The sequence below is a fragment of the Eretmochelys imbricata genome, chromosome 3, assembly GCF_965152235.1.
Source record: "Eretmochelys imbricata isolate rEreImb1 chromosome 3, rEreImb1.hap1, whole genome shotgun sequence".
Classification (NCBI taxonomy): domain Eukaryota; kingdom Metazoa; phylum Chordata; order Testudines; family Cheloniidae; genus Eretmochelys; species Eretmochelys imbricata.
Genome location: NC_135574.1, coordinates 142573484 through 142595528, shown reverse-complemented (window position 1 = coordinate 142595528; position 22045 = coordinate 142573484). Strand labels below are relative to the sequence as shown.

The 22045-nt window shown below is 38.6% G+C and overlaps 1 protein-coding gene across 1 annotated transcript in view; it reads left to right on the top strand.

Annotated features, from left to right (window-relative positions):
* Window positions 1–22045, top strand: part of MEMO1 (mediator of cell motility 1) — a 48130-nt gene that overhangs the window by 10342 nt on the left and 15743 nt on the right. Inside the window, exons 2-3 of the mRNA XM_077813504.1 lie at window positions 15408–15489; window positions 18221–18289. Coding sequence (XP_077669630.1) covers window positions 15408–15489; window positions 18221–18289 — 151 coding nt within the window. The remainder of the gene's footprint in view (window positions 1–15407; window positions 15490–18220; window positions 18290–22045) is intronic.

Sequence of the window (22045 nt, the reverse complement as noted above, 5' to 3'; positions counted from 1 at the left end):
CAGTTGGAACACTGTGTATCAAAAAGGGAAGAGGAGCTTAAATAGGCTGCTAAAATCTTGGCAGATTCCAGCGGAGAAGCTCTTCGTTATAATTGCTTAACTTTATTTTTAAGCCCTCTTCCTCAGCTGAATGAAAAGTCTGTTCCTCAGTGAGGTCTGTGTATTTGTAAAGTTTGGAAGGTTTCTTTTTTTCAGCTGCCTGTTACTGTTTAGCTTAGAAAATGTTCTGAGGAGAGCTTTTCAGGAAGTTAGGAATATGGGTTATATTGAAATTATAGCTGCGGTATAGTTCAGAGGAGCATTGAAATGGCTTTTGTGTCCTACCCTTCTAGTTTAATAAATACTTGATTTAACATGTATATAGTGCCTATAGTCTGCTGGACTGAGAGTAATAGATAAAGTCTCTGCCCTGAAGAGTTGACAGTCTTAAGAGGCAAGTAGTGATATATCATTGGGGAGTGTAAATGAAAGGGATACTCACGGCTATACTACTAAGATTCTTATTTTTTTGATTGAGCACCTTTTATGGTGGTAATTCATTCTTTTTTAGCATTTACTTAATGTGCGAGGTTTTTTTGGGGGGTGGGGTGGAAGGTGGACTGTTGATGGAGAGGCAAGGAATGTAAGGAAAGAACTGGAAGAGTAGAGGGTAATGTAAAGCACCTTTTTCCATTGTACCTAAACACTGCTGTGGTAATGATTCGAAAGGGTAAAAAGATAAGATGAGATAGGTGAAGAGAACAGTAAAGTGAGGTATGGTAGTGATACGGTTATTGTGTCACAGTAGAATTCAAGAAAGCCTAATATTGGTGTCAATGACTGTCAGGATGTAGGGGTTGTTAAGGCTGATTCTCCGGTGCTAGCAAACAGGGCTGTCCTTACCTATACACAAACTACACAGCTGCATAGGGCACCAGGAAATTGGGGGCATCAAATTGCCCCAAATTTCCTGGTGCCCTATGCAGCTGCATGCTGCATCCAGCGGCCAGCCCGATCCCCCGGATGGCTGAGCCAGCCCCTTGTGGGCTACACAAAGCAGGGCCCAGGAAAGCTGCCTCTGCCCCGCCTCTTCCCGCCCCTGCTCCATCCCAGCCCTGCCCCCACTCTGCTCGTTCTCCCCCCAAATCCCATCCCCTGAGCTATGCGTCCCGGGGGACTGCAGCAGGGGTCGGGCCCGCCCTGCACTCACTGGGCAGCAGGAAGTGGAGCAACCCGGCCCCAGCCTGCTCCACTCTGCCGGCTCCCAGCCGTGCCGCTGGTGAGTGTTGGGGGGCGGTTTCCCCTCCATTCCCCCAAGCCTGGGAGCCGTGCGAGCAGAGCTGAGCAGGCTGCTGCCGGATTGCTCCACTTCCCGCTGCCCTGTGAGTACGGGGGGGGCCTCGACCCCTGCTGCCTTCATGCCTGCACTGGCTGCTCATGCCTCCCAGAGCCCTTGGGCGCAGTCTCCTCCCCCCGGCGGAGGCCTGGGATGCCTCACCCCTCTGAGGCCTGGGGCTAGCCCCCCACAGGTGGGCTGCATAGGGCACCACAATCTCTAGGGACGGCCCTGCTAGCAAAGGCTGTGTGAGGTGTCTTCTGGAAGCAAGGACCTTTATAGACCGTTTGAGAACCTCTTTCCTGTTTGTCTGTGTGTGCACATGTGCAAGAGCCTATGGAGAGCTGCACCCTGGAGCACTTTGTGTCTTGTCCAATGGGTAATGTGGAGAGGAGCTTCATGTGGACTAGTAGGGTCGTGGGTACCACTGGTGCTGCGCAACATTTTACCAAATGGTGACCACTAGCAGGAGCCTTCCACATACAAACTTTAATCTAAAGCATTATTTTAATTACAGTCTGTGTTCATATATTGCAAAACCTGAAAATAAAATTCAAATTTTATGAACTTTCAAGACATTGAGCAAAATGAGTGTGTTTCCTCTTACTATTAATCTTCCCCCTTTTTTTGGAACTTGATTGTAGAGAGTGGATATGTCATCATTGGCTCTTACAAGTTAATGATGTCCTACTATTCTTCACCTGGAGGTTGACAGGCCACAGATTTTTTTTTCCCCACCTGTTTTTCTGTCCCTGGAGGAGTAATCAAAAAAGAATCTCTCACTCGTATCTGTGTTTCTGTCCTTGAACATGGACTGTTAACTGACAGGTTTCTTTTTAAGTCCTTCCCAGGCAAATGGTGGAAATGAGTATCACAAAAGTGTTGGATAATCACATTATTTTCCTGAATTCTTTTTCTTACATTCACGCTAGACTTAGACAACACTGTGGTGGAACATGATGTTAATAATTAAAATGTGATATTTAAGATTACATAATCTTAAAATGGCAAACTGTTTCATGTAATATAATACAATTTTTCAGACTTTTCTTTAGGTGGATCACTGAATATATTCTGAACAGGTACTTTGAGACATCCCAAATGAAGAATTCAAACCCTTAATATATCTCACCCTAAATTTGAAGTTGATAGTCTTTCTCTTGGTATAACCAGTAATATTATTACAATAGGCCTCTATAGCCTACAGCATACTCCTTTTCAGTTTGCATTATATTTAACATTCATTTATCAGAGCCAAAATTCTCCTCTGAGCTACACAGTAGTAGTACCTCACTTGTACAGGTTCCCATTGACTTCAGCAGGAGAGCAGATTGTTGAAGTGAAGTACTTCTTTGAGGAGCTGGGTGGAGTTTTTGCTCTGTAATTTAAAGTATGTAGACTGAGTGCTGGTTAACTTTTTTTTAGTGGTGGAAGAGAAGAATGAATGGAGACTTAAAAGATTATTTGCAATAAAGCAAGTAAGTTGCAAAGCTTGTTAGAAGGACTTCTTAACGGAATGCACAAAAAGTGGCTTCTGTTACAGAGTGGTGGTTGCTACTTGTACATCTCAATTTCTGTCCTTCAGTGGCTTTGTATAGATTTCATTCTGTTCACATTTTGATTTATCTTTATTGCTGCTTATTGTTCTTTTTACATATCTAAAATAGGACTTCAAGCCTAGGATAGGATAATTTAATTTTAAAAAGATATAAAGAAAGATCACACACATAATTCTAATGTTTTCATGCCTATACTTGCAATCTTAGGTTTATATAAGTTTTGTCTTGGTGTCTGATCTATATGTTATGCTGGCATCCAGTAATGTAGAAGTATATATTGTAATAGCAGTATATATGCTCATCACGAATAGTCCCTCAGACTCAGTTTTCTGTCTCACAGGGCCAAATCCTAGTTTTTGTGTAGATAAAACTTGTGCTGATCAGGATTTGTCAGAAACAGTGGCTAATCAAATGATCCCAGTGTCCTTTGAATCATTGTTTTAATTTTCCTTGTATAAGGTAAGGAAGGGTGTATATACTTGTTCTATGCCACAGTTTTAAAGAAGGCAGTATAATCTGGGATGATATATCAAATTTGACTTTGTCTGTAAATTAGTTTAAATGTTCTCCATTCCCCTCCAAGGTTCATACTGACGGGAAGAAAACTTGTTCAGTGCCAGCCATTAAGTCTACTTATTACTGTATTGAGGGACAGTAACTAGTCATGTGCCAATCCACAAGATTGCACTGTTTACTTAGATTGATTATTTAATTCCCTCCTATGTATTAAGAATTAAAATAATAAATACATATCTACTAGTATTTTATTATAAACACTTCATAGTGTTGAATCTCATTTGTGATAGTTAGGAATGGGGAAGTACAAGACTTGACAAATCTGCTGGCTTGTGGTGAGTAGAAAGCTTTCCTGGATGAGTGCAGAAAATGATGACAATTGAAAGTTTCATTTAAAAAAACTAGGGCTGTTGATTAATCTCCATTAACTCACACAACTCAAAAAATGAACTGCGATTAAAAAAATTAATCACAATTAATTGCACTGTTAAACAATAGAATGCCGACTGAAATTTATTAAATATTTTTGGATGTTTTTCTACATTTTCAAATATATTGATTTCTGTTACAACAAGGAATACAAAGGGTACAGTGTTCACTTTATATTATTATTTTTTATTTGAAATATTTGCACTGTAGAAGTTATACACAAAAGAAATAGTATTTTTCAATTCACCTCATACAAGTACTGTAGTATAATCTCTTTATCATGAAAGTGTAACTTACAAATGTAGATTTTTTTTTGTTACATAACTGCACCAAAAACAAAACAATGTAAAACTTTAGAATCTACAAGTCTACTCGGTCCTACTTCTTGTTCAGCCAGTTGCTAAGACAAACAAGTTTGTTTACATTTACGGGATGTACTGCTGACTGCTTCTTATTTACAGTGTCACCTGAAAGTGAGAACAGGTGTTCGCATGGTACTTTTGTACCCGGCATTGCAAGCTTTTTATGTGCTAGATACGCTAAACATTCATGTGCCCCTTCATGCTTTGGCCACCATTCCAGAGGACATGCTTCCATGCTGATGATGCTCGTTAAAAAAATAATGCATTAATTAAATTTGTGACTGAACGCCTTGCGGGAGAATTGTATGTCTCCTGTTCCGTTTTACCTGCATTCTGCCATGTATTTCATGTTATAGCAGTCTCAGATGATGACCCAGCACATGTTCGTTTTAAGAACACTTTCACAGCAGATGTGACAAAATGCAAAGAAGGTACCAGTGTGAGATTTCTAAGGATAGATACAGCACGTGACCCAAAGTTTAAGAATCTGAAGTGCCTTTAAAAATCTGAGAGGGACGAGGTGTAGAGACTGCTTTCAAATGTCCTAAAAGAGCAACAAACACACTGATGCAGAAACTACAGAACGCGAACCACCAAGAAAGAAAATCAACCTTCTACTGATGGCATCTGATTCAGATGATGAAAATGAACATGCGTTGGTCCGCTCTGCTTTGGATCGGTATCAAGCAGAACCCGTCATCAGCATGGATGCATATATTCTGGGATGGTGGTTGAAGCATGAATAGACATATGAATCTTTAGAGCATCTGGTACGTAAATATCTTGCGATGCCGGTTACAACGGTGCCATGTGAACGCCTGTTCTCACTTTCAGGTGACATTGTAAACCAGACATGGGCAGCATTATCTCCTGAAAATTGTAACCAAACTTGTTTGTCTGAGCAATTGGCTGAAGTAGAACTGAGTGGACTTGTAGGTTCTAAAGTTTTACATTCTTTTATTTTTGAATGCAGTTATTTTTTGTACATAATTCTACATTTGTAAGTTCATTTCCATTATAAAGAGATTGCACTGCAGTACTTGTATTAGGTGAATTGAAATATACTATTTCTTTTGTTTTTTACAGTGCAAATATTTGTAATAAAAATAAATATAAAGTGAACACTGTACACTTTGTATTCTGTGTTGTAATTGAAATTAATATATTTGAAAATGTAGAAAACATTCAAAATATTTAAATAAATGGTATTCTCTTATTAACAGTGCAATTAATCGCGATTAATTTTTTTAATCGTACGATTAATCGCGATTAATTTTTTAAATTGCTTGACAGCCCTAAAAAACCCAAGCCAAATCTACTCACAGTATGATTGCTAAGTTTTTTCTAAATGGAAGCAGAATGTAAAGGATGTAGTGTTATCTTAGTGCTCCAGTACTTTGGCTATTGCTTAGAGCTTCACATGGCTATACAGTTTATACATGGCTATAAATGTTTAATCCTTTTAAAAATCCTGCTAAACTCTTGGAAAATATTTTGCGGCAGAATCCACAGGTTAATTTAGATACTGTGTAAAATGTTTCATTAGTATTAAATTTGTTGCCTTCCAGTTTTAATCAAGGGTTCCCTTGTTGTAGTGTAACAACTTGTTGTTTTTTTAAAACTGGAACTTGAAGTTTTAGATTTTCAGTGGTTTATACTGCTTTCCCCAAATCTGAATGTTCTAGCATATTTTAAAAAGGAAAATACTTTTGGGATTCGTGCCTTGTTTTCCTCTTAAAAACAACCAAAACCAAATCTTCTTTTTATACTTTTTCTGCTTCATTATTTGCATTAGAAGTTCAAGTCTTGGTTGCACTGTTTTTCCTAGAACTATCTTTAGGTTGCTGGAGACTAGTAGGTTTATGACATCACACATACCACATACCCAATAAGCAAAACCTGACTATTTGAGAGAGAAAGAGACTTACAGTGCCCATTTAAAGCATCTGATTTTTCCTTCTGATTTAACTCAGATGTCTAAACTGTTGGGAGAAATTTTTTTGTTGGATTCATCAGTCTGCTGCTTAAATTAAGGGTTAAGAGAGCTCCTATTCTATCTACTCCAGTTATATGTACCTCAGAGGAGCCGTGAAAACAGAAGCTAGCATATCAGTCTTTCCCTATTGGTGGTCTTTACTCAGGATGGCCCCATCAACTTTAAATGAGACCAGTATTAGTAAAGTCAAATCTGTTGTCCCTGCTATGTTTTACAGGTGGCATCAGTAGCCCAATAGAAAAAATATTAATTTTAACAAGCCTTCCACCACTAGTAGATGGGATTGTTACAGATATTTAGTGCAGATTTGTGTTTTTAGATTTAATTTTTTCCCAATTTCTAATGACATGCAATGTTACAATTTCTGTTGAGACCAGATTATGCAGCAGAGTCTTTTTTCGTTTTCTCACTAAAACTGACCCATCCTCATGCAGTGGAAAGAGCGTTAGTGCCCTCCATCCGTTCTTTCTCAGCAGTGATTGATATAGTAATTCAGGCATCATCCATAATCAGGATTCAGGCAACTGCTGTCAAATAATACACAGCTTAATTAATAGCTCTAAAGCAGCTCTGTTGGTTGTTTGATTTCAGTTAATGTTTTCTTCCCCTTCTACAGATGCTCTGGCTAAAATTGTTCTCATCATGTGAATTTCCCTGACACTGGTAGCAGTACTAGGCTCATGAAGCATAGGCTGCTGACAGGTAGTAGTTCTTTCTTATTCTGAACTCTTTCCTATGTAAAACCTTCTACCTGCTTTCACAGATGTCTTGCGCACGGTAGAAGTTATCTCCACCTTTCTTAAGTTGGGATGTAAATAACATTTAAAAAAAGTAAACGTTTAAACTATTAATTTTTACTGGTTAAACATTTAACCGTTAGGCTCCACTGCCAGCCCCGCGTGCCCGGGGCTCTGCTGCCGCCCCGTGCAGACCCCAGGGTGTGGGGCTGGCAGCCGGGACCCCAGGGGTGGGGCCGGGAGAGGAGTCCTGCAGCGGAGTTTAAATGTTAACTAGAATACTTTACCGATAAGACTGATGCTTATTGGTTAATCTGTTAACCAATTAACATCCCTAATCTGAAGTACATACGGCCACTTTGTGACTCTTGGTGTTACAGTAGTTGAAGCAATGTGTCTCTGTTGATATAAACTGGTTAAAGGCTTGATAGCAAAAGGAAAAGCATGATATCAAGAGTTAAATGAGAAAAGTATTTCATAGTCTGCCCTCTAATACAACCCTATGTTCTCAAAAGTCTGTGTGTTGTATGTGGCAAAATCAATTTTTGGTCAGCTCTAATTTTAATAGTAATCAAAACTCTTTTTCTGGTCTGCATACTTCTACCACAATGGTCCTGATCAGTGAATTATCAGCAAAGTATAAGGTACTCACTGTCACCCTAGCTTCCTAATGCTATTTCGTACCGCCATCGCGTTAGAGTGGGGCCACTGCTTTTCATTTGGGGAAAGCTGGTCACTGTAAAGCTGGCATAGTGAACATTATGTCTGGTCTGTAATGCTGCTGCTCATTCCAAGTCTGCTTTTGGAGGAATGTCTGGTTTACCATGTCCCAGGATTTGGCTGCTCACTGCCTTTCCAGCTGTCATCAGCTGGGTGACAGTTTATTGCCATGTAATCTCATTTAAAATTCAAAGCTGTTGTAAAAAGTTGCCGCTGCTGGCAAGTCGGAGTCAACTATGAGGATACTGAATGAAGGAAGGTGAATTTTGGGATACCTTGCACTAAAGTTCCAGAATGCATCCCTCCTTGGAGGCCTCCATTTTGGAATGTATCTGAGCACATGAGCTCTGAGTAATATGCTGAGTGCTGTGGAGAGGTGCTTGAAGAGTCCCAGAATACATTAATAAAAGCCCATTAATAAGTCATATTGCTGTGGGGATGAGGGATGAGCTGAACCATTGTAAGGATAAGAAAGCCAGTCAAAATTTCATGCAGCCTTTGCCTTTACAATAGCTTTGGTTAACGTAGATGCATCATCGAAGACTGTACACTGCAAAAACTACCCTGGTAGAAGTCATGTTATGACGTGATTTGCTGTTGGCTTTATGGTAAAAACCACATTATTAAAGTGTTACAGTCCTGCTTTTTAGAGTGCTGCACTGAATAGAGCTGATTAAAGCTCTTGGATGGAGGAGCAAGAGAAAAAGCCAGATCATCTCATTTTCTAATGTAAGAAAATTTGAAAACGGGGCGGGGTGGAAGCAGAGAAGCTATTATTTTGGCATGAAAATTCTTGTAGTTGGCACCAGTTTTCCAGGGGATGTTCATTGGATCTTTCCATCTAGATTGTGAAAAAACACCCCTCTGAATGACAGAAGTTTTAGCAATGAAAAGTGCCAGTGTGGACAGCACTTTGGCTACCGCCTCTCGTTGGAGGTGGTTTTATTGTGTCACCGGGAAAGCGCTCTCCTGGTGATAAAGAGCTGTTACACAGCCCACCTTACAATGGCATGGCTGCAGTGGCACAGCTGCGCTATTGTAAGGTGGGCAGTGTGAACATACCTGAGATGCAAAACCTCCAGCAAATCAGACAGCTCTGTTAACATATTTTCCCCTCTCTACCTCATTCTGAATAAATTGCGGTGGCTGTCTGCTTCTAAGCAATGTCCTGTGAACTCCGGGGCAAGCTGAATCTAAATTCTGCTGCAAGATCTGCAGGACCGGTGGGGGGGACACAGACTGGAAATTAGATGACAACTTTAATAAAATTTTAAAATGCAAGTTTTTAAATACAGTCCGTATAAGAGCTCCTGTTATTTAGTGTATTAAATTCAGTTTGTTTTACACTGTTTGCACATCTTCCATTTTCACTATGCCAAAGCTTTTTTTATTAACACATAGCTGCATTGTAGGAGTTGTTTGGTGAAGCTGGATGTGTTGGCACCTGTAGGCATCAGAGGCAGTTTGGGATTGTGGGATAAGCATATTTGCTGGCTGTTTCTGCTAAAATAATTATCAGTGAATTGGGTTAGCCATATTGGAATTGTCATCTTCAGGTTTCAAAATAAACACCCCATAGAAGTTAATATGGGCTAATTCACACATCTTTTATCTGTTTTAGGTTCCCTGCTGACTCATGAAGACAACACTGCATTGATTTATCTTGATTCATGTTTTCTGTATATTTTGATCACAACCATAAATGGCTAAAAAATCATAAAATGAAAGTTGGAACTCTGGCAATAAGTCTATGCTAAGGGGTGGGTGGATTCCATAGCAAATTCTTCAGATGCAGAATATGCAAGGCCCTGCTTGTAGGTCCCGGTCACAGAGTTGCCACTGGACCAGGGACTATGGGAGCCTTCAGCTTGTCATCTTAGACTTCCATTTCAAACGTTTCATTAGGTATCCCCATGGCTCTGGTACAAAGTAATCATTACACTCTTGTTACTGAAGGGTGAACTAGGAGGCTGAAGAGAAGTAAAAGAGGAAAATAAGAGTTTTGAGGGTTGAAAGCAAGATGACATTAGTGAAAAATACATTGAATTGAACTGCGAGCTCCTGGGGACAGAATTTTTTTCTAACTATGTAATGTGCAATAAGATGCTGATTGTGACGGGAGCCTCTGGGTGTTACTTCAATACAAATAATTTAACCAAAGTGGTAATCATTTATAGGAAACTTAGTCTGAGGGGAATGCACACACACAGGGTTGTGGATCTATTAAGATGTTCACGTAGCAAACCTTGCATATATGTCTGAACTTATTGTAACCTTTACACTTTTCCCTATTCCCACCCTTTTTTGTTGCTTGCATTTGTCATGTCTATAAACATTGTAAGCTCTTCAAGGCAGGTATCGCCTCTTTTATATAAGGCTAACGATTTTTGCAATCTTTCTTGGTACTTGAGTAATTTTGTCTTTGTTTTAAACTTCAGATTTGGCTTGTATCTGCCGTAATCCATAGCGAAGACAATCATTTTAGCTTTGAGTGTGATAATTTGGTTAAGAAATAAAGAAGTTAAAAACCTTTTGAAGTGATTATGCAAATGTTCTGTTTACTTCATTTTCTTTAGCACATAATTTTAACTTTTAGCAACTTTTAATAAATTTAGCTTTTAACTTTAACGTTTTACAAGCTATTCAAATGCATTACTGGCATTCATTTGTCTGGAATCAAGAACAGTGAAATAAAAGCTGTTGTTAGTCATTGGTCAGACTTTTACTTGAATGTCTCTGTGATCTTAAATTATCTGTTGTGTCTAGGGTTTACAGTGCAGGTGAATGTGTTGATTCATGGTTGAATCTGTTGAGACAGTCAACACCTCAATTGGATCCATGACCTTTCTTAAAATGATACTGCTTTGTACATTCTAAGAAACTGATTTGTAATATAATGTGTATTATCCTTGCTTTAATGACGTGATTCTTTGAGTGCAACTTCTGCTAGAGTACACATTTCAAATGTGTTTCAGTATAATTTTTTCTTACATAAATAAGGTCATTCAGTGTTCACAATTCTTTGATGTGCTGTTAAGATTGAGAATTTATTTGCCAAAAAAATCAAAAGTTGGGGTTTCCACAGCATCATTAATTTGGCTCTGTTTCATTCCCTGAGTACCAAGGGTTACATTTAACATCGTAATTCTAATGCAAAATATTTGTGCAATACAGTAAAACCTCAGAGTTATGAACACCTTGGGAATGTAAGTTGTTCGTAACTCTGAAATGTTGTAACTCTGAACAAAATGTTATGATTTTTGTTTCAAAAGTTTCCAATTGAACATTCACTTAGTACAGCTTTGAAAATTTACTATGCAGAAGAAAAATGCTGCTTGTAACCATCTTAATTTAAATGAAACAAACACAGTAACAGTTTCCTTATCTTTTTAAACTTTCCCCATTTTTTTAGTAATTTATGTTTAACACAGTACTGTACTGTATTTGTTTTTGTTTTGCTTTGTTTTTTTGGCGTGTGTCTCTGCTGTTGCCTGATTGCATACTTGCAGTACCAAATGAGGAGTGTGGTTGACTGGTCAGTTTGTAACTCTTAGGTTCTACTGTGTACTATGTTAGTATCTGTGGGAGGACCATAATTTTTGAATTTCCTGACTCTTTTGCACTGACATTCCTAATTTGGTTGTTGCACCTTCTTTGGACAGCACTGTTCCATTCGGACACCAGTGTTTCTCCACTGTCAAGCAGTAGCAGATGACTGGTGTCTTGAAAGTTGGCTTTCCAATGCAGGAGAAATCAGTGATGCAGAGTCTGAGTATATTCGAAGTATAACACATGCACTAGTCCTGTAATAGTGATAGGCAACAGCATGTAGTGCAATCCCTTTTTTCAGGAATCTCTACCCAGCACCAGTGCCCAGTTTGTCCCCAGAGAGCAGCTCTGTCTCAAGAAATGAATAATTGGATACCAAGGCAGAGAAAAACTCTACTGCTATTCACACAGCTCCCTTTCCAAGGGCCTCTGCACAGAACCTTGCGTAATCAAGACTAACACTGCATGTCTTTTCAAGTCTGAACATTTTCTTACATACTAAGAAAAATAATTTGGATACTGTAATAGCACACCTGGTGATGCTTATTATAATGTAACACCTAGTGCAAATTCTTTTTGTATACGGTTACTCATCATGCAAAAACAGAGGAATTGGTGTTTTGCAGTGAGCAACAATGACTCAAACTGCACAAAATCTTAAAATTGTGGTTAATTGCAAGGAAAATTTGAAAATTAATACAAATAGCTCATGCTTTTTTAAGTAACATGCAAAAGATTTTCCAGCTATTACCACAAGTAAAGTGAGGTTCCAGTGGAAATGAAAGAGTATATGTGGTGTTTATGGCATGAACTCTTGATCTGTTTCCCTCCACTAGAAAATAAAATCGGATCATATATTGGATCAGTTTGGAAATAATCAATGAAGAATCCATTAAGAGGAGTTAATTTTTTTCAGTGTTCACATTCCAGGCTATTATGAAGGCACCTAAGAGCTTGATTGATGCAATTTTGATTGCAGTTCTTCTCAGTCAGGAGCTACTGTTTTCTGTTGAGAGAAGGTTTCATGCATGACCTTACAATTACCAAAACTACCACATACCACAACTTTAACTTTGGCTAGCTATGGCAGCTTTCCATCCCTCACTTTAACTGTCCTTCTGCACACAAATCTTTACTGGTTCAGCCAACTACCCACAACTATTAGTATTAGAGGAGAAAATAATCTGGTAAATCTACATGTGCAGGAGGGACAGAGGTTAAGGTTGCAGTATGAGATCTGCAGTATGCCATTGCTGTAATGTTAAGGTGCAATCTTTTGAGTGAGGGAGTAGAGAATATGTGAAAAGCCCAGCTCTGTTCCCAACAGCTACTGGGAAGAAGGAAGTTGCTGAGCTTTCTACCAGGGTTCTGTCCCTGGACCCTGCTTGGGGGCTCCATCTCTCCAGAGCCTCGGGAAGGAATAATAACTGTCAGTTAAAGAAACTTCTTTATTTCTAACTGATGGAAGCAGGAAGCAACACACTATTTTGTGTTGCCTTTTATCCCAGATCTTCCCCAACCTTCTATAGGTCTTGTCTTGACTTGTGATAAACTCATTATACTTTTTGTCTGTGTAAATCTGAAACAGAACTCAAAACTGGGATCAGAAGAGCTTTTAAGTGACCGCTTTAGTTTCTGATACAGACATTAGCAGCATAGTGGTTTGGTTTGGTCTCTTCACTTACTTTTTCGTAATGCATTTTAATCTGTTAATTTTCTTTTGCTTGTTACCTGGTTAAGAAATTTTCAGAATGGAAGGAATTTTTAAAGTAAATAATTCAGTTTCCAGGTATAATCTGAGGAAAAAACCCTGCTTGCATTTGGTCAGTTTCATGCCCTTCTGTTAACTGTTTTTAAAACATGATATTTTTCAAGTTAATTCACAATGTAGATAAGAGACTCTGTATATTTTTCCCCTTGGATATGCCTGGGCTCAAAGAATAAGGAGATTGTAAAAAAAAAATGTAGAGGGCACAAACCTATATTTTTCCTTTGAGAGGCACCTTTAAAAGCTGCATCTATACTGTATGTTGAACCATATTTGAACTTGGTTTAAATACAGCTCCAGATAACCTGGTTCCAAAAATTGGCCCCCAACCCTGAAGATTTACTGAGTGCTTCCCCTGTGAGGCTTTTGACTTTGAGTGTTGATGGTACTCAACAGATTCCAGTGTTTGGCCAACTGATATAAACAGGGAAAAAATGAAACCATTTTCAAAAAAGCATATTGTAGCCTAAGTCCTAGCTTGTTCTCAAGACTACGTTACTGCTTAGTCTTGAATGGTTTTCAAAATCACTGTTAGCTAAATTATGTTCTGTCCACATTGGGAGCAAAACCATGCTGTGTGAAATAGTTTTTTAAATTAGTTTTTACTAGCACTAAATCTTTAATGGTGGTTGTGCTTGGAAGAGTGTGGCAGGGATTGTTTGGAGTGCTAGTGACAAGTGGAATGAAGGAGGGAGAAAGAGTGACAAGAAAAGATAGTTTTCAAAGAGTGGGTGAAAGGAGAAAAATATAAAAGTGCATGTGTAACCTTTCTGGATAGTCAAGAGTGTCTGCTTTAACACTGCTGCTTCACCATTATTGGTTGATTAATTACTTGTAATCCTCCTGGTAGAAGTGAGGCTTTTGGTTGTGTCTAGTAATAGCTGTTTCCAATATTTTATTAAGATACGTAACTTAAGTCGACATACCTTAGATTGACTTACAGTGGTGTCTACACCACGCTATGTTGACGGGAGACGCTCCCCCATCAACATACCTTCCACCTCTCTGGGAGGCAGAGTACTGAAGTCAACAGGAGAGCGCTCTCCCATTGACCTATCCCGTCTTCACCAGACCAGCTAAATCGATGCCCACTGCATCAATTACAGCAGCACCAATTTAGCCTGTAGGGAAGACAAGCCCTGGCTGTCATGCTGGCTGCATGCCACTATTTAAGTTGTTTAGAGGTCTAAACAAATCCTCGAAGAAATTGTCAGCTTGAAATCTAGTCAGTTTGAAAAATGATTGTAAAATAGTTTCAGGTGCTACAGCTGTCCCTGAGTTTCCCTGCCAATATTTGTGACAGAAACAGGGGATACTGATTTTCTGTACAATACATTGCAAGTGAAAGTGACTTAGACAAAGTTCTGTCAAATGCATGTAGTAAACTAACTGAAAAAAATATACGTTTCTTTACTCTTTTTGTTATAATAGTATATTATGTGTTATTTGTAACAATAGTAAGTAAACATTTTTCAGATGGAAGTAAAATTTTTAAAAAGTTAATTGTGTTTCTCTAATAAAGAACATTGTGTTATAATATGGTAAATATCAGTTTCCCAAGAGTAATTTTACACCAAGAGGGAGTACTCTGATGTAAATATATTAAAACATATTTTCTTAATGTTGCCAATAATATCTCTGATTGAAATAATTTCTTATAACTCACAAGGGCTAGTAAAGTTGCAAATGCTCAGCACCTGTAAGGGTGCTCAGTAACGTGTGGCATTGGGCCCTAAAATGAAAACTATTAAATGAAATGGTATGAGTACTGATTCTATAGGGCTGTTTACTGAACTCTGAACTAACTTCAAATACTGTACTACTTCTTAATATATGTCTGGAATTTTCTCACTTTAAACAGCCTGGTATCTGCTTCACAGGTTTCTAGCTCACAGTTTGCTATAGTCAATTAGGGATTGTTAACAAGCAGACTTATCATAGCTATTGGCCACCTTCTTGGAATTATATTTAATCGGTAATACTTGGTAGCTGAGGCCTTTGGTCACATGATTTTTGTTCATATTGTTTTCTCTAGCACTCATAGTTCTAATTATTCATTTTGAAATCTAAACAGTAGATAATTAACAAAGTAAACTAATTGAATGTATACATCACCCTCTTGTGAGATTGTCAGTGATAGTTGTGGCTCTGGGCACATTATGTGTGTGTCTTCTGTTCACCGAACAAGAACAAGCTTGTTGCGCAAATGATGAAGTAATTATAGTTTTGGAGGCTAAAAACGTTCCTGACATGACCTTAAGCAATATGAGCCATGCTGCTTTTATAACTTTTGTTTGCTTGTTTATTTTTTATACTCTTGAAACACAAACCTTTGATTTTATTTATAATGGTTTTAAATCTCATGGCAATATTTTAAGATTACTTACTGTACTTGGTTATATTTTAAACTGTGATAAATTATTTCATTATTTCAATATTTCCTTGTCTTTTTGTAGGACCCCAGCTGAATGCACAGCTAGAAGGTTGGCTTTCTCAAGTACAATCTACAAAAAGACCTGCTAGAGCCATTATTGCACCGTAAGTTTCATATCTGTATTTTAACATTTGAGATATTAAGTCCTTTCTTCAGATCTTTCTTAAAGTGTTGTTTTCTGCCTAAGTAGTATGCTGACTGGGCTCCAATTATATTGGGATTCTCAAACTGGGTATCGTGACCCCTCAGTGGGTTGCAAGATGGTTACATGGGAGTTGTGAGCTGTCAGCTCCATGGGGCTGACAGCCCTTTGCCCCCATTAAATTAAATTCCCCCCCGTTTTTATTTTATAAAGTGATCTCACTCAGAGGCTTGCTGTGTGAAATGGATCACCAATACAAAAATTTTGAAAACCACTGAAAATACTCTGAATATCATGAAAACTGAGGCATAAAACCTGTGCACAGTATATGTGATTGATTATTAGTTTCTGTGGACAGATGAGATAATAAAAGCATTCCTTTTCCCAGAAAAAGGTTTGATCCTACAAGCCAGTTCAGAGGTGATGTAGTAGAGTGATAGTATAAAGATTGCAAACTCATCAGAAGAAGGGACTGTGATTCTTTCTTTGTCTGTATAGAACCAAGCACATAATTGGTACTATATTAATAATAATAATGGCTACCTAGATTCTGTAAACATCTTATGCTAATATGCATTTGACTTGTGGATCAGTTCAGGTTTATCCTTTTTTGCTTCTATTTTTTTTCACTTTATAAGAATTTCAGTTTTAAATGTTTTTTAAATAATATTTGATTTGGGTTCTAGAAATATCTTTGTATGACTCTGCTTGGTGTGTCTGCATCTGAAAAATGCCTTCAGAATGATGAAGTAGAATTTGTACCAGACTTTCAAAAAAGTTACTCTTTGGGCTGTGAACAAGCTAGATACAGTTAAGCCCAAATGATAATTCTCTTCAAACATTTGAAATAGCAGGAAAAAGTGGCTTATTAATAATCCTCCTCATCCAAAAGAGCAGTGACACTGACTAATTCTAGACTTCTAGGTAATGCATGTTGTTGTCTTTTCAGTGATCAAAGAGGACCATGAACTAAATACCCCTGTACTTTTATTTAAATGTAATGCTTGGTGTATATTTATAACAATATCACAGAAGTTACAGTAAGAAACTGGACCCAAATCCTGCTAACATTATGGAAGACAGTGTGGTCAAGTGGACAAGTACTGGACTGAGAGTCAGGAAACCTGAGTTCTGTTTCCAGCTCTGCTACTCGTTCTTTTTGTGACCTTGAGCAAATCATTCATTCATCAGTGTCTCTGCTTTCTTCCCTGTAAAATGAGACAGTGATGCCTACCTTCCTTGATAAAAATGGTTTGAGATCAGTGAATGGAATAAGTAGTGTAGAGAGAAATTACAGACGAGGTAGTCAGATTTTTAAGGTCAGAAGGGATCATTGTGATCTACTCTATGTAACAGGCCATCAGATTTCACCCAGTTGTCCTGCATTGAGCCCAACAATTTGAACTGCAGCGTATCTTTTACAAAGATAACCCCTCTTGATTTAAAGGATTTCCAACTCACTGTGTAAGCTTGTTTCAATGTGTAATTGCTTTCATTGGTAATTTCTTATTTCCAGTTGGAAGGTTTCTGTCTTCAACTTCTAGCCATTGGATTTTGTTATGCCTTTGCTGAATTAAAGACCCCTGTACTGTGTCAGATATCTTCTCTCTGCATAGATGCTTATTGACCACTTCTGTTGTAAGATTGATCTCCTCAAGTTTCTTGTTGAAAGGTGTGTTTTACAGACCACAAATCATTCCTGTAGTTCTTTTCTGAACCCTATCCAATTTTTCAACATTCTTTTCAAAGTGTGGACACTAGATCTAGACATAGGATTAAAAACAAATAGTCTAAATGACTGGAAACCTTTTGGTATATGATGGGTCCAGAAAACCAGGAAAGGGAAGGAGCATCTCTTCAGCCAGTGATGGCCACAGAGTGTGATAGGAAATGACAGGGTTCAACCCCACTCCTCTCATTTAATTTCCCAATAGTTGTAACCTTTACTGTGCTAGATTCCATGCATTTACCCCACATCCATTTGTTCTCTGGCAGATGTATTCCTTTCATTGCCAAGGTAGATCCCCTCTCTTCCTTTCCTACCTGCTTTCCATCACATATAGTAGCCCTTTAGTGCTAGAATATAGGTATTGCTTTCACCTTCTTCTTATTCATTACTCAGTGTTGCCACAAAGTTCTAATGATGTACAGCTGTATGGTGTGCAGCATATTGACAAACATGGAGAGCTAGGTGACCATGGATTTGTTATAGTATCTTAGATAAGTAATACATGTTAGTTAGTGCCAAGGGCTGCCTTTAGCAAGGAGAGGTACAATGCCTATAAATAGTAGTAAATACAATATGTACAGTATATCTGGGATGTCAGGTGCCAGTTAACCTTCAGTTTTGTGTTTTTATTTAGGTTTTTTGTCTTACAAAGATTTCCATTTCTTTTGCCATTTTCAAATAAGCTGTCAGTTTTGTTACTACTTTAAGTAGCCTTTCATAAGGAAAACAGTGGAACTTCTTCAAAAATAAATTATTAGAACATATTGTAACCAGCACATCCCACAGATACCTAATATTGCCTTTTAAAAGTGTCAGCCCTGGTTAATACTTGACAACTCTTATTTCACAAGTTGCTGTTTTGATCATTCTCTTAACAAGTTTTCTTTTTAGATTGCTAATATTAATATTCTGCTTGTTCTCAGTCTTAAACCTAAAAGTTAATTTTAAAAAATGTGTTTTGTAGCCATGCTGGATATACTTACTGTGGGTCATGTGCAGCCCATGCTTACAAACAAGTGGATCCAACTGTTACGTAAGTAGCACTAAAATATCTCCATTTTTTATATATATATATAGATATAGATATAGATATAGATAGATAGATATAAATATATATATATAGTGTGTATATAAAATGTGTATGTATATTTATATGCAATTTTTTTTTACAGTGGAAAACGTTCTTTAACAGCATAGATTAAGCTGACTGGAGCTCTTCTGATTAAGTTCTGAAATGTTGACTTTTCCGTTGTGATTGATAGTACATTTTATAAAAAATTGTCATATTTCCTGGCTAAACTCTGCCATCTGGAAAGGTGTCAAAAACATATTTTCATTACTTTATGTCTTAGACCTTAGCATACTCCCTAACCTTTATTTTTCCCTCCTATAACCATAATGCATAGTTTAAAAATAAAAATATCAAATATTTAGTGTAATCCTGTTGGAGATGAAAATTTGTATTAGATTTTTTTCTGAACATTTGGGGAGAGGAAACTTATTTAAACTTGAAACTTTCTGGGTTTTGCCTCTTAAATTGAATGTACTCTTTCTGTCTGTATTTTGTAGTAATAACATTAGTTTGATATTTATTGTTTGTTGTTTATGATACCTCTCAGTTTCAAAGAGAGTCTGAGCTGTTTCTTTGGTTACAGTTACTTTTTTAAAGAGCATGAAAGTAAGATCTAAATCCTGCAATAAACTCTGTTGATTCAGGGGTCTACCCCTATAGAGCTCATTTTGGGATTAGGGTCTATGTGTAGCAAGATTCTGTTAGCTCCAAATGGGCCCGATTCAATGGCATGCTTTGATTAGTACCTTACTTTTACATATTTCACATGCAGTCCTACTGATTTCAGTGGAAGTGTTTGTGAAGTAAGGTGCTATTCTATGTGAGTAAAGATGGCAGAACTTGGCACAATATTTTTAAAGTACTGTGACTGTCTCTCCCGGTTTTATTACAGTGTAACTCCATTGAAACTGGACTTGACATAAAACTGGAGTAATTCAGTGGTAGCTATTTATGTGAACTTGATCCAACTCCCTTTCATAGTCAGTTGATGCACTCTCACTGGCCTCACTGGCAGTTAGACCTGTATGGTCATAGATTTTTAGGATCATTACAGTCTTTTAGTCCAGCAGTGCTCAAACTGTGGGTCGGGACCCCATTTTAATGGGGTCACCAGGGCTGGCGTTAGACTTACTGGGGCTGAGCCCCACTGCCTGGGGCTGAAGTCAAAGCCTGAGGGCTTCAGCCCTGGGCGGTGGGGCTCAGGTTACAGGCTCCTCCCCTTCCTCTCCCCCCCGGCCTTGGGATGAAGCCCTTGGGCTTTGACTTTGACCCACTGGCCCGGGGCAGTGGGGCTTTGGCCTTCCCCACTCCTGAGGTCATGTAGTAATTTTTGTTGTCAGAATGGGGTCGCGGTGCAAAGAAGTTTGAGAATCCCTGTTCTAGTCTGATCTCCTGCATACCACAGGACATAGAATTTCACCAAGTAAATCCTGAATCAAGTCCATAACTTCTGGTTGAGATAGAAAATATCCTTTAGGAAGACATCCAGTCTTAAGTTCTCTGGTGTTCTATAAGTATAATTACACAAAAAAACTACATTAAAAGAACATTAAAAGGTGCAAAGTCAAGAACTCAGAAGGTAGAAGATGCCAGAATTAAGGTTGCCTGTACAACACAATTAGTGATCACCTCTGAAAGTTTGGTTAAGTGACATTGAACCTCTGTGGCAGAGGCAGGAATAGAATCCAGTTCTCCAGGACAGCATTTGGCTGCCTTAACAATGAGGCAGTCCTTTCCCTTCCTGCAATCAGTGGCCTCATTCATGACACACCTTCCAAAGCTGGCAGCTCTTTCACAGAGCCACAAGCACGGGCGTGTAACTGGTGTGGTTCACAAACTCCCCTGCCCCTTTTGTGGCAAGAGGGAGACCCTGGTACACATTAGTGTCAGGTTGCAGCCCCTCTTCTAGCTCCTCCAGAATCTCTTATTGAGATGTACTTCTCCCCGCACCTCCCGATTTTGGCACACCCCATCTGTGACCCCACTATGTCATGAGACCTACTTGTGAACCTCCTCCTGGCGCTGGCCAAGATGACCATCCATCATGTGAGGAAGAGGAAGCTGGCTGGGTGAGGGGGTGCTCTGCAACTGTGGGGCCTACTTTTGTTTTCTTGTCCAATCACACCTCCAGGCAGAGTTCCTCTGGGTGACATCCACTCACTCCGGAGATGTTTTTGAAGAGTGATGGGTGCTGTCGGGCATTTTCTGCTCAGTGTCCCCTTCTGGTTCCCTGATTTTTACCCTATGACCTTCACTTACCTCTCTGTTTTTTCATTTGTTGTCCCCCGTATTCAGTTGTGGCCCAGGTCCACTGGTCCCTCCCCCCTGGCTAAGGACCTAGGTCTGGCATTTTCCCCAGACCTACAATAGGTACACACCTTCCAACTCCTGCAACAAATGATGCAGGAGTCCTACAGACAACAGCTTCCTTCACTATAGAATCGTGACTCGTCCCCAAAACAGGTCCAGCTTGTGCATAGAATGAGGTCCTGTGGAAAAAATGGTATATGATCACTGAAGTCAGTGGGAGCTATTAATTGTTTCAAATGTACTTGTTCTGAAAATGCACAGGCACAAAACTGGGCTGCAGTTGCCTGCCGAACCACAGGGCCAGTTACTCTAGTTTAAAAAATTAAAATCTGCATGTATTTTGCTAGTTGCAGCATATTTCAGAACTTCCTGCCATGTATTAACAATCAATTCTCATTTAAAGTATCTTCAGTGTTTGATTCAAACATGCATTTTGAAGCTAAATAATGATACTTTAAGATAATTAGTGTTAGAAATAATAAACCAGTTTCTTTTTTGTTTCCTCAGTGGTTTATCAGAAAAAAAGCAAACCATGTCCAAAAGTAGTAAAGTTATTCTGATTCTTTCTGATATATTTTGAGCAAAATGAGAACAATTTTTTTAAAGGAAAACAATTGATAACACTATACAGGTATGTTTTCTGCATTGACATTTCTAGAACAAGTTCTACTTCCCAGATTTAATGGCATTGCATTACTGGATTTTTTTCTACGTCACTTATTGTTTACCACATAGCTTGTTTAAAACGTTCAGGAGCACCTCATTCTGCCTCAGTTGAGGAACTGTATTTTCTGGATAGATTTCAAAGTGGATTGATGCAGCACTTCAGCATTTTTTCCTTTGCTTTGCTCCACCACTGCTTGCACAAAAAACAAAGCAAAACAAAATTGGTGGTATCTAACTGCTGAAGCACTATCATAGATTTCCCATGCAAAGGCAAGACTGCTTCTGAAAATTTCTCTGGCAGGAAAGACTGACCTTTAATCAGGACCAGAGACCTGGTGAAATGACTACGTCTTGCCCACAACAAGACAAAGCCTGCAGTGCCAGTAGTATGCTAATAACATGCAGGTCTATGTAGCTTTTTCATGTAACTGACTCACAGATAACAGAGTGCTTGAAGGAGACTAGAGCATTGGAGAAAAAAAAGCAACTGGCTTAAATTGTGTGTAATAATGTGAATCAGAAAAGGCTTTGAGTAATTAATAAGAAACATACCACCCAACCCTCAGCTACTTAAGATGGTGTGCAGCATGGGAGTTGTGTTGGACTCATTACTAATCCCGGAGAATCAAATATCATCTATCAGTAAAGGCCTGCACTATGCTAGAGATATTTTCTAACCAGCTCAGTTAAACTAGTTTTCATCATCTAAAGGAGGCTTTAAAACTGGCTTGTGCTGTAGGG